The sequence below is a fragment of the Furipterus horrens genome, unplaced genomic scaffold (assembly GCF_987537825.1).
Source record: "Furipterus horrens unplaced genomic scaffold, mFurHor1.1.pri manual_scaffold_3, whole genome shotgun sequence".
Classification (NCBI taxonomy): domain Eukaryota; kingdom Metazoa; phylum Chordata; class Mammalia; order Chiroptera; family Furipteridae; genus Furipterus; species Furipterus horrens.
This window is the reverse complement of record NW_028327173.1, coordinates 109928875-109941958: the sequence shown is the minus strand read 5'-3', so window position 1 is coordinate 109941958 and position 13084 is coordinate 109928875. Positions and strand designations below refer to the sequence as shown.

Below are 13084 nucleotides of genomic sequence, written 5' to 3'. Positions count from 1 at the left end.
ATCAGATTAAACGTACACAGATAAAATTTTATGCATCAATAAAATGATACCATAAAAAATATTTATTTATGATGGAAAAGTCTACAAAATGCATTACACAAAAAACTAATCTACAGCTCACTCCGGGTGTCCTCGATATGCACTGGGAGAAGACTGGAAAGATATTCCTCTAAATGTTAACAGAGGATCCTTACTAGTTGGCTGAGTGATTAATTTTATTGTACTTTTCTGTATTTTCCAATTTCTCTTTAATAAACAGAGAAAAATACTTGGCACAAGTATTCAATAAATATTGGTTGAATATTATATATACAGGTTTGAACAATTATTCTTTAAAACTGTAAATATAGCCCTGGTTGGTGTGGCTCAGTGGGTTGAGCACCAGCCAGCGAACCAAAAGGTCAGCAGTTTGATTCCCAGTCAGGGCACATGCCTGGGTTGTGGGCTTTCAAGAGGCAACCGATTGAGGGCAACCGACTCACATTTCTCTCCCTCTCTTTTTCCCTCCCTTCCCCTCTCTAAAAATAAATAAAATCTTAAAAAAAAAACCCTATAAATATAAAAGGTAAGCACTTCAAAATATATTACTAAAACACTTGATTTGACTCTTTCTACTCAGTTCTTAACTTATTCCACAGTAGTGTTTACCGATAAACTAGACAATATACACAACACACACTGCCTCAAAACAAGTGACTAATAATGTCAAGTGCAAAAAGCCATCGTATAAAGGGAGATAAGCCAATATTATTTATCAGAACAAATATTTTGCTTCTTACAAACTGTAGTCCTACCATCTAAATCTTTAAAAGCTGCTCCTTATTAACCTGGACTTTCCTAGTTACAGAAAACTTCTGGTACCTTTGTTGGTATTTTCTGATGCAGTCTTCAATAAGGTTAGAATGTCCAGATTGTCACCAATTCTTGCATAGTAAGAACTATCATTGCCAAGGGCATCCAGCAAGCTTACATCAGCACCATTTTTAATTAAGACTTCTACAGCATCTTTGCAACCATATTCGCAACCTAGCATGAGAGCAGTTCTAAAAGGGAAGACAGAAGAATAAAAGACCTTGAGAAAGATCCAAGAAAACACTTCGGAAATCTTCTTCCAGAGCCCCCATTTTTAAGGAATAAATATTACTTTAAAAAGTCTTAACTTACTACAGATTCAAGTTTTACTCTGTTTTAATCTCTTGTTTTAACTTCACAGCATTTATAAAAACATTTGCTTTGTTTCTTAGTTTGCAGAGCTAAAATCTTTTATCACTTTATATATATACACACACACGTTACTTCTAGTACCCAGAGAAGGAAAACTCTGATTCCAAAAAACCTCCGCTGCCTTGCGGCATACCTCTTCAGTGGAAAGGCTAAGGGAGTAAACCCCGACAGAAAATCCGGAGCCGGAGTCCCTAAGGCGGTTTGACGTTGTAGTCAACACCGGCAACTCCTGCGGCGCACCTGAAGCCAAGCTGTATTGACTCCGTCTTTCCCTTGGATCCTTCAGCTGCGAAGAGAGGGGGGGTCTGCTGCATGGGCAACAGCAGACCTTCCATATCACCCTGCCCAGGCTCTGTAGCTTCATCGCAAGATGTCGATTCAACACGGGAGGAGACAGATACCGTGTCACTCCCGAGTCGGACTGCACAGCCATTCTCGGCGGTGCAGATAGACTCTTAAGAAGCTGCGCCATCGTCTCTCGAGACAGACGGCTGCCGACGACGACGACGACGACTTCTAGTACCAAACTAATTCCCTTTATTCCAGTCCTACTATGTCCTACAAACAAATTATGACAGAAATCTTCCACAACCGATACTGTCACCCACCTGCTCAAAACCTGCAACAATAAAGCCAAACTATTCAAGTGCCTTCGTGAACTGAACCACAGCATGCAAACCTCCTCAATGAATCCCCTCCACTCCAAACAGAATGAGAATCAAATTCCTCCTGTTCATGATTTCTTTTTTTTAGCAGAGCCCCTTGCTTGTCCTATTTGGGCACCTTCACATCTTCACACTTAATTTTAAAACTTGCCTCCTCAAGTAAATCTTCCTCAAATAACCCCATTAACATGGACCACTGGATTATTCTGCCGTGACAGTCTTCAGCACTTAAAACACTTAACAGTATATTGGCAAGTAGTAATAATGCAGCAAAACAATTAAATCATCATGCAAATGTAGAAGGATCCTAGCAATTATTTTGCCCAATTCTCTATTTTTATTGTGAGGAAACCAACAGCTAATGAAGTGACTTATCCTATATCTAACTGCCTTCAACTGTGAATATTAGATTTTATAAGGAAACTGATTCTTGCTTTATTCTGCTATGTATGTTCTATTTCTCTTATACTTGCCGATATTATTGGAATATGATTTTATATAAAACAGGAATTAACAAAGTTTTTATCATTGGGGGAAAATTCTATATATAGGTAAGACAAGGAATAAAAAGAAGCTTGAATAGTGTAAGAGCCTAAGATTTTAACTTATTTTTAAAACCATCTGCTATTTACTCTATATATAGTAGTCCCCCTCTATATATCGCAGTTCACTTATCGCAGCCTCATTGTATCGCAGGAGTTTTAAAAATATTATATTTAATTATTTACCGTGGATTTTTCACTATAGTGTGGGATTTTGTGGTACTGTATACATATATTGTTAAAGTTACGTAGGTTTAAGAGTGTAGAATAAATGTAAGATTCCTACTTTGCAGGGGGGTCTGGAACATAATGCCTGCGATAAGCGAGGGAATACTGTAATACACATTGCCCTACCTCATAATTTTTTAAGTATACTTTATTGATTATATTGTTACAGTTGTCCCAATTTCTTTTCCCTTTGCCCCCTCTGCCCAGTACTCCCCTTCCCTCCAGCAACCCCAACCCCCTTAGTTCATGTCCATGGGTCGTGCATATAAGTTCCTTGGCTTCACCCTTTCCTATATTATTCTTCATTTCCCCCTGTCTATTTTATACCAACCAATCATGCTTCTTTGTCCCTACACCATTTCCCCATTTCTCCCCCTTCCCCCTCCCAGCTGATGACCCTTCAAATGATTCCCACACCTGTGATTCTGTTCTTGTTCTGGTTGTTTGCTTAGTTCATTTTTGTTGTTTATTTTTTAAATTCAGTTGTTCAAAGTTGTGAGTTTGCTGTCATTTTAATGTTCATAGTGTTGATCTTCTTTTTCTTAAATAAGTCCCTTTAACATTTCATATAATGGCTTGATGATGGTGAACTCCTTTAGCTTTACCTTTTCTGGGAAGCACTTTATCTGCCCTTCCATTCCAAATGATAGCTTTGCTGGATAGAGAAGTCTTGGTTGTAGGTCCTTGCTTTTCAGTCCATTGAATACTTCTTGCCAGTCCTTCTTGCCTGCAAACTTTCTTTTGAGAAATCAGCTGATAGTCCTATAGGCACCCCTTTGTAGGTAACTCTGCTTTTCTCTTGCTGCTTTTAAGATTCTATCTTTCACCTTTGGCATTTTAATTATGATGTGTCTTGATGTTGTCCTCTTTGGGTCTAGCTTGTTAGGGACTCTCTGTGCTTCCTGGACTTGTATGTCTCTTTCCTTTGCCAAATTTGGGAAGTTTTTCTTCATTATTTTTTCACATAACTTTCAATTTCTTGCTTTTCCTCTTCTCAATCTGGCATCACTATGATTCGAATGTTGGCACGTTTAAAGTTGTCCCAGAGGTGCCTAAGCCTCTCCTCAGTTTTTTTCAATTCTTGTTTCCTCATTCTGCACTGGTTGACTCTGTTTTTCTTCCTTATATTCCAAGTCATTGATTTGAACCCCAGTTTCCTTCTCTTCACCATTGGTTTTGTGTGGATTTTCCTTCATTTCTTTTAGCATAGCCTTCACTTCTTCCCTTATGCGTTTGCCATACCTAAGCATATCTGTCAAGCCTGTGAGCATCTTTATCACCAGTGTTTTGAACTCTACAACTACTAGGTTGGCTATCTCCTTGTCTGTCAGGTTGGCTATTTCCTCACAGCTTAGTTCTCCCACTGGAACCTTGATCCATTCCCTCTTTTGGGCCTTACTTCTCTGTCTCCACATCTTGACAAGCTCATGTGTTTGTTTGCCCTATGTCTTAGGTAGAGCTGTTGCACCCGTTACATTGGATGGGGCAGAGCCTTAAGTATTCATCAGTACAGGGCAACCTGATTCACCACATTGTGGCGCTGTATGTGGGGGTGCGGTCTGAGAGGAAACAGTGCTGCTTGCTCAGCGCTCAGACTTTTTCCCAGCACTTCTTCCACTTCCATATGGGACTAGCACCTCTCTAGCTGTTGCCCTGGTCGTTATTCCTAGAGTGAGTGGATCTGTGGATGTTCTAGGACCATGGGGGCCCTTTAAACAAGTGGACTCTGCTGAGACACCAGCAGTTTCTATCTGTGCCCCAACCCCTCCTCGTTTGCACAGTCAGAAGCAATGAGGCATTAATTGTCCCAAGCACTGGAACCATGAGCTGTGCAATATGGTCTGGCGCTGGGAGCGCTCCCAAGGTGTCCCTCTCGACTTTTTAAAATGTTTGACTGTGCTTTCTGCTGGCCTGCTGCTGCCGTCGCCACCACATTGCACCCTTTCCGCTCCTCCTACCTATCTGGGTGAGTATTTCTTCTTTATATCTTTGTTTCCTGGACTTCCATACAGCTTGATTTTCTGGAACTTCTGGTTGTCTCTAGTTTTGAGCAGTTGTGGAGGGAGATGCAGCGTGTCTGTGTAGGCCTCCATCTTAGCTGGAAGTTTATTTTTTGTTTGTTTGTTTTTTTTAATTCCAATGAAACAAACAAACAAAAATGCTTGAAAAATATATAAGATCAATTTTAAAAAATAAGGCTTTATTCATGGATCAACCAGATTACCCCTCTCTGATACTTAAACTTATTTTTAAATCAAATTTTCTCTGTCATGTCTGGAACCAGATTATAATATCTGCAAAAACAAGTAATACAAAAAGCTACTTTCTTAATAATCACATCAATGATTTCACTGCTTAAGAATTTCCTTCTTTGAGATACCCAAACAATAAAAACAATGAGAACCATAAAATCTGACATCTAAAGACTATTTTATTATACTTCCTACTTCCAATGAACTACAAAAAATAGGATACATGTTTAAAAAAATAAAATTAAGAAATCAACAACTTCACTGATTATCATCTATAAAATCCCAGAAACTTGTTATAAAGTGTAATGCTTCAACTAGTAGAGGGGCTATATTTCAGATACTTTGTTGTCAGGAACTTTATGACCAAAAATACCAGAATTATAATACAGCAAGTGCCATGATACACGAGGCCTACAAAAGGGGAAAGGGAAAATCACAGATAGAAACGATAAGTGCAACCAACTAAAATGGCATCATAAATAAGCAAAAATAAACTAACTTGGGCTAGAGAATGAACTTAGTTTCGGAGGTAGCATTGTGCCTAGGCAGGGTAAGGAGAGAAAGCACCTTGAGAAAATCTGTACTGAAACCTGTCCAGGACACCCAAGAACCAAAGGACTCACTAATGATGAAGTGGACTATAGATGTAATTTTTATTCTTCTCCCTTAGTTCTTATTTGAGCCCATTTCATTACACATCTTCTGAAAGCTTAAAAATAACTGGGACTCTTTCTTTAATTCCTTGACTCAAACGTAGGCCATCACCATTGTGTGTGTTCTGCATGTACCTGTCATCTTCCTGTGTGTGCCTCTCTCTATCCTCCTTCAGCCAACACTGAAGAAAAATAAGAAGTGGAGCTAATTCCAAGGAAGGGGAGAACCCAAGGGGATGGAAACGCCAAGTCACAGCAGCAGTTTCAGAATCACTGTGCACCCAGATGGTGTGGGAAGCTGATAAAGAAAATTACCTGTTTTGTTTGTCTCTGGAATTAATATCTGCTCCTCTCTCTATCAGCAGCTGACATATTGTTGGTCTACACATCTGAGTAGCCAGAACAAGTGGTGTCCGCCCATCCTAAGCAATGAGAAAAATAAAACAGCATAAGACAACAAATCTCCCACAACAAAAAGTCTGAACCCAGGAGTTAAAATGAGAATTAACATAAATTGACTTACTACATCTTTGGCATTCACCGAGGCCCCATGATCACAAAGCAGCTGGATGCTAGAAGGACAATCTGCCATAGCTTTGGGGAAAAAGGAAAATAATAAATGGTGAACATCTGTTGGTAAGACATGTGGAGTTTTGCTAGGTCCATCCAAATAAGGGATAAATTCTTTGTTTTCTAAACTACCAAGCTTCACATCATTTACTCTCAGGTTAGCATTATAAGCATCAATTTTCTATCTGAAAATGGATCAGACAAGATCGAGATCATCTTATAAATTTTATATAAATTTTTCGGACCAACAAATATTATCATCCTTGTAGAAGACAAAAATATACTGCTTTTCTAAGGGTAAAACACAGATATTAAAATCAAGCTTAAATTTTCTATATATAGTATGTTTTTAAACATGGCTATAACTGCCTTGATCCATGAAGTGTTAACTGAGCTTTATTAAAGAACCATATTCACATTTTTATGGAATAGCCAGCCACAGTAGATAAAGTATGACTCATACAATTCATATTTCCTTTCAAAAGCAGAAATTGCAAAGTCTGCCCTTAATGACACAAAGCAGGGTAATTTTGCCAAAAATTATAAAATTGCATGATGTTTCTCCTCTGACCAAGAGTTCATATTTGTATTATGAAAAAATAAATTCATAAAACAGAATTGTTTACTCCCTGTGAATTTTTAAAGTATATTTTATTGATTACGCTATTAGAGTTTTCCCAATTTTCCCCCTTTGCCCCCCTCTTCCCAGTATCTCTTTCCCTCCAGCAATACCCCCTTAGTTCATGTCCATAGGTCGTGTATGTTACGTCCTTTGGCTTCTCCATTGCCAATACTATTCTTAACTTCACCCTATTTTGTTGCTACCAATTATACTTTTAATCTCTGTACTATTTCCCCATTCTCCTCTTTCCCCCTCCCCACTGATAACCCTCCAAATGATCTCCATACCTATGATTCTGTTCCTGTTCTGGCTGTTTTCTTAGTTGTTTTTTTGTGTGTTTTTTTAGGTTCAGTTGTTGATAGTTGTGAATTTGTTGCCTTTTTAATGTTCATGGTTTTGACCTTCTTTTTCTTAAATAAGTGTAATAATGGTTTGGTGATGATGAACTCCTTTAGCTTTACCTTGTATGGGAAACACTTCATCTGCCCTTCCATTCTCAATGATAGCTTTTCTGGACAGAGTAATCTAGGTTGTAGGTCCTTGCTTTTCACCCCATTGAATACTTCTTGCCAGTCCCTTCTTGCCTGCAAAGTTTCTTTTCAGAACTCAGCTGACAGTCTTATAGGTACACCTTTGTAAGTAACTCTCTGCTTTTGTCTTGCTGCTTTTAAGATTCTCTCTTTCTGTTTAACCTTTGGCATTTTACTTATGATGTGTCTTGGTGTGGTCCTCTTTGGGTCCAACTTGTTAGGGACTCTCTGTGCTTCCTGGACTTGTATGTATATTGCTTTCACCAAAGCAGGGAAGGTTTCTTCCATTATTTTTCAGAATAAGTTTTTAATTTCTTGCACTTCCTCTTCTCCTTCTGGCATACCTATGATTCAGATGTTGGCATGTTTGGAGATGTCTTAGAGGTTCCTAATCCTATCCTTGTTTTTTCAAATTTTTGTTTCTTCTTTTTGTTCTGGTTGAATGATCATTAGTTTGAATCCCAGCTTCCTTCCCTTCTCTGTTGATTTCCTATGGATTATTTTTTATTTCACTTAGTGTAACTTTTATTTCTTCCTTTATTTTTTTTGCCGTACTCAAGTTCTCTGAGCATCCTGATCACTAGTGTTTTGAACTCTGTATCTGATTATTGGCTATCTCCGTTTTGCTTAGTTCTTTTTCTAGGGTTCTGTTCTGTTCTTTCGTTTGGGCCATATTTGTTTGTCTCCTCAATTTGGCAGCCTCCCTGTGTTTGTTTCTGTGTATTAGGTAGAGCTGCTTTTACTCCCTGTCTTAGTAGCATGGCCTGTGTCAAAAAGGCACCTGTATATTGTATGGTGTGGAGCCTTAGGTAATTGCCAGGGCAGAGCAACCTGCTTCATCACTTTGTGGCTCTGTGGGGAAGGCTCAGAGAAGAGACAATGCTGCCGCCTGGTTTCTGGCAGTTCGCCCAGTGCTCGCCCCATTTCCAGTCACTTCATGCCCTTCCTGGTGCTGGAACCCCGGGCTGTGAAGTGTGGCCTGTGGCTGGGATCACTCCCTCCCAAGATATCCCTCCCATCCATTCTGCTGTCACTGCAGCCCTGCCTTTCTGCACCACAGCGCCTCTCCACCTGTCTCTGCGACTCTGCCCCCATACCCATATAGATGAATGTGTCTTCTTTAAATCCTTGGTTGTCAAACTTCCATACAGCTCAACTTTCTGATGGTTGTGGATGTTATAGTTTTGAGATCCAGTTGTAATTCTTTCTATGGTTGCTCAAGGAAGCTAAGTGTGTCTACGTATGTCTCATCTTAACCGAAAGTCCCCCCATGAATTTTTTTCAAGCCTATGTGTTAATACTAGGTTATTAGCACAAAAGTACCAACAAAGTCAGCATTCTTTGTGTGTGTGTGTGTGTGTGTGTGTTTGTGGAATTCAATAGAACTAAACTATGCATACATAAGATCAAGTAAATGTTCATTTCTGGATGTCTTTAATCTAGCAAGTCTTTTATATAAAATACATAAACTTAAAAAAAGATAAACTAAAACTAAATACATTAATTCAGAAATGAAATTAAGAAGCATTCAGGTCCAATTAAAAAATAAAAATAAAAAATGTAAAGCATGATAAAAGCCTGAGTGATGATATATTGAATAAAGTAACTATTAAAGATGTCATGGTGGAGAGTGGCAGCTGATCACCAAACTGAGATTGCACCTTCATCGATGGCAGTAAAGTTGTGCTGAGGACATAGTGATTCACCTAGAGACCACAGTTCCCAGAGTCCCTTGCATGTATATATGACCACATGAGTTATATCATGCCTGTGGACCCTGACAAGGGTGTTGTGTGCCACTTTCTAGTCTAGGGCTCAAAAGAGTGGTTTTACATTCCTGCACAATCTTTCCCCTTCCTGTTAGCAGGTGGGGTGGGGTAGGGACAACATTTAACAATATGGGGATCAGACAGGGAACTCCCCTTATTTATGTTTTGCATGAGGAACCCCAGAGCAGCCAATTGAGTCTCTCTTGTTTAATAAAAAAATCACAAAGAGCGTCTTATGAAGACTCTTTATAAGTGTTAATAGGGAATTTATTATCTTATTTTGGTTGCAGTTTCCAGTTTTTAAAAATGTTTAGGTAATCTCCAACTTTCCCAAATCCTAATTCTTGTAGACTCATTAGTGTTGAAACAATGTTTTCTCATGTCTCAATTCTTTGTATATGCATTCTTTTCAGATGTATTAAACAAACAAAAAAACATTTTACAAGCCAAAAAAAAAAAAAAAAAGAAAGAAAAATTTTGTAGGGTTCTTTTAAAGTCAAAGTTACTTTACAGTGTCTCTGTCACAACAGCCCAGCCTTATCCCTGATTCAGACAAATACTGCTATCCGGAATCGGTGCTGCTATAACAAATACCTAAATTATATGACACTGGTTTAGTGGTTGGGTATTAGATGAAAAAAAAAAAACATATTTCAGGTTAGAAACCTTACATTTTTTCTCATGGTGTAGCAAAACACTGGACAGAGCTACTACCATCTATGATAATTTAGAAAGTACCCCATGTGACTATGGAAGCTTTCTAGGTGAAGTAATAGAAAGACAAAATTTTAGTGCATATTGGCATCTGCTTACTGCTCTTAGTAAGGTATTATAAGAAAGAGATGAGGTCAAGCAAGAATTATTCAATTTATGAACACAGATGGAAGGAAACAAGAGAATGTCTAGATATTTAGAACCTCACGTGTATGGAGAGAAAATTATGTCTCTGTATCAAACAAGTTGTAAAACTATTATAAGTCACAAGTTTTCTCAGAGAACTCCCAAAAAATAAAAAGGGAAAAAAGATCCAGTTCTAGAATAAACATCAGATTAAAGATATTATATTCCCATTCAAGACTATTATTTCAGACAGCTTTGAGAAAAGCAGCCATTAAAATAGAGACTTGTGAGCTAAAAGTAAAGGCAAAAAATAGAGGAGGGTTAAGAACTTTATGTCCAGGAAACAACTTTGGAGATGGTTCCTGGCATATTAAATAAAGTTTCTTGCAACAAAGAGACCAGAAATGTAGCAAAGTTGGGAGGGAATTATACTACCTGAGACCCCAAAAGCCCAGATGGCTAAAACCCATGATTGTTCCAGCCCTTCCGCTGCCTCCACAGAGGGCAAGCCTTTCAACATGAATTTATCTGTTATCTTGGAGAACAATGGACAAATGAGAACCTCCTGGGAAGCAGAGCTAGGGCCCACAGAAGACAACAGACAAGGAATTTCCCCTCAGAAAACAAGACTAGGCGGGCATCCAGAGGAGCAAACCAAGAAATGTACTCCAAGACCTCAGCAGGAAGTTTTCAAGTTTTGCTCAGAAGCATTCAATACCTAGTATCAATAAGTACCTGCTGTGAGTTTCCAGGTTCTCCCTTTTCTGAAAGCGAGTCTTGTCTTTCACTTATCATGTTCTTGCTCCATCACTATATATTGTGAGAAGCAGATTTCTTCTCTGAGTTTACAAGTTGCAGAACCATGAAGAGTCGCATCAGAAAAATAAAAATAAAAATAAAAAACAAAAAAAAAAATTGCCTAGAGATACAAGATGGCGGAGGAGTAAGTGGGAGCTACACTAACCTCCTCCCAGGACCAGTCTGAATTTACAACTTAATTGTGGAGAAATCATCCGGAATAACCAACTGAACACTAACTGGAGGAAGTCTTATAACCACAGAGAGACAGAAAAGACCGCTACATCACAACGTGACCAGTAGGGAGTGCGAAGACACGAAAGGGCTGGCTGGGCTCACAAGGGTGGCAGCTGAAGGGACTGAGAAACAGTTCAGCAGCCGAGGGTTCACCCTGAGAAGGGCAGGGTCTAAACCCCCAGCTGGGCTTCCGAGCCTACAGCAACAGAGCTGAAAGTAAAACAGCATCCAGCTGTGAAGAGCGAAAAGCCACAGGGTTTCTTCCTGGCCTGAGAGAAACAGCTGGAGAAAAAGAGCTCTTAAGTGGATCACGTATGAAAATATTTCAGCCCCCACTTACCCTGGGCTCATGCAGAGGGAGGGCAGAAAGGACTAGAGACGCTTGGGGAGAATTTGGTGCGGTGGCTTTGAGGGGAGAACTGGGGGAGCAGTTGATCGGGTCCCAGTGCTGACTCATTCCCCATACTGCAGGCAGATCATTCCCCTCCAAGTGGCATCAGCCTGAGAGGTAGAAAAAGCCCCGCCTACAAGAATTAATATGCCACAGCTTCAGTTCTTAAGCCTGACGGGTGATCACAGATTGAATAGATTAACAACTAAAGGAGACAGACAAAGGCAGTACAACTCTGGTAGTCTGCAACAGGTTCCCTAGCCCAGAATGGGTCATGATCTGATGCCACCAGGGGCAGACCCAGAAAGTGCAGATCAATCTAAGAAGCAGCAACAAACAAGAAGAGTAACAAAAGTATGGAGACAGAGACACAACCACCCATTGAAAGGAAAGGAAGAATCTCCAGAAAGAGCGCTAAATGAAATAGAGGGAAGCAAACTAACATATGGAATTCAAAACATGGATTATGGGGAAGCTCAATGAGCTTAGCAAGCTCAAGGAAAACTACAAAGAACTCCAGGGAAAATACAAGGAACTTACTGCGAATTACACCAGCATGAAAAAGGACATAGAAGCTAACAATAAAAGCCAGGAGGAAAAGAAGAATACAATTTCTGAATTGAAGAACACAGTAGAAGGAATTAAAGGCAGGCTAGAGGAAGTAGAAGATCGAATCAAGGAGCTGGAGGACAATGTAGCAAAAAATTCCAACACAGTGCAACAAAACGAAAAAAGACTGAAAAAGAATGAAGAGGTTTTAAGACAGCTGCAGGACAACATGAAACATAATAATATCCGTATCATAGGAATACCAGAAGGAGAAGAAGAGGAGCAAGGGATAGAAAACCTGTTTGAAAAAGTAATGACAGAAAACTTCCCTAACTTGATGAGAGAGAAAGTCATGCAAGTCCAGGAAGCACAGAGGGTCCCAATGAAGAGGAAACCCAACAGGCCCACTTCAAGACACACCATAATTAAAATGGCAACACTGAAAGACAAAGAGAATCCTAAGAGCAGCAAGAGAGAAACAGCTAATAACATACAAGGGAGCTCCTATAAGGCTATCATCAGATTTCTCAGCAGAAACATTACCAGCCAGAAGGGAATGGCAAAAAATATTCCAAGCAATGAAAAAGAAAAGCCTACAACCAAGAATACTCTACCCAGCAAGGATCTCATCCAAATGGAAGGTGAAATAAGGAGTTTCCAAGACAAAAGAAGGCTAAAAGAATACATCCCCACCAAACCAGCATTGCAAGAGATGCTAAAGGGTCTCTTTAAGAACATGAAGAAACAGAGACAGACAGAGAGGAACACGAGTACAAAGGGGGAAAATGACAATGAATAAGTACCTATCGATAATAACCTCAAATGTAAATGTATTAAATGCTCCAGTCAAAAGACATAGGGTAGCTGAATGGATTAGAAAGCATGACCCACATATATACTGGCTACAAGAGACCCACCTCAGAACAAAAGATCTGTACAGACTGAAAGTGAAGGGATGGAAAAAGTATTTCAAGCAAATGGACATGAAAAAAAAAAGCTGGGGTAGCAATACTTATATCAGACAAAACAGATTTCACAGCAACAGCCATATAAAGAGACAGAGAAGGACATTTCATAATACTTAAGGGAAAAATCCATGAAGGAGATATAACCCTTGTAAACATATATGCACCCAACTTAGGAGCACCCGAATATGTAAGGAAAATTTTGAAAGACTTCAGGAAGGATATAGACAGCAACACACTCATAGTAGG

The 13084-nt window shown here is 39.3% G+C and overlaps 1 protein-coding gene across 2 annotated transcripts in view; it reads right to left on the bottom strand.

Moving 5' to 3' along the window:
- Nucleotides 1-13084, bottom strand: part of UACA (uveal autoantigen with coiled-coil domains and ankyrin repeats) — a 99364-nt gene that overhangs the window by 22041 nt on the left and 64239 nt on the right. For both annotated transcript variants that reach the window (XM_090270073.1, XM_090270074.1), the window contains exons 6-8: nt 6088-6158; nt 5880-5986; nt 862-1043 (exon numbers count right to left, since the gene is read on the bottom strand). In XM_090270073.1, coding sequence (XP_090126199.1) covers nt 862-1043; nt 5880-5986; nt 6088-6158 — 360 coding nt within the window. The remainder of the gene's footprint in view (nt 1-861; nt 1044-5879; nt 5987-6087; nt 6159-13084) is intronic.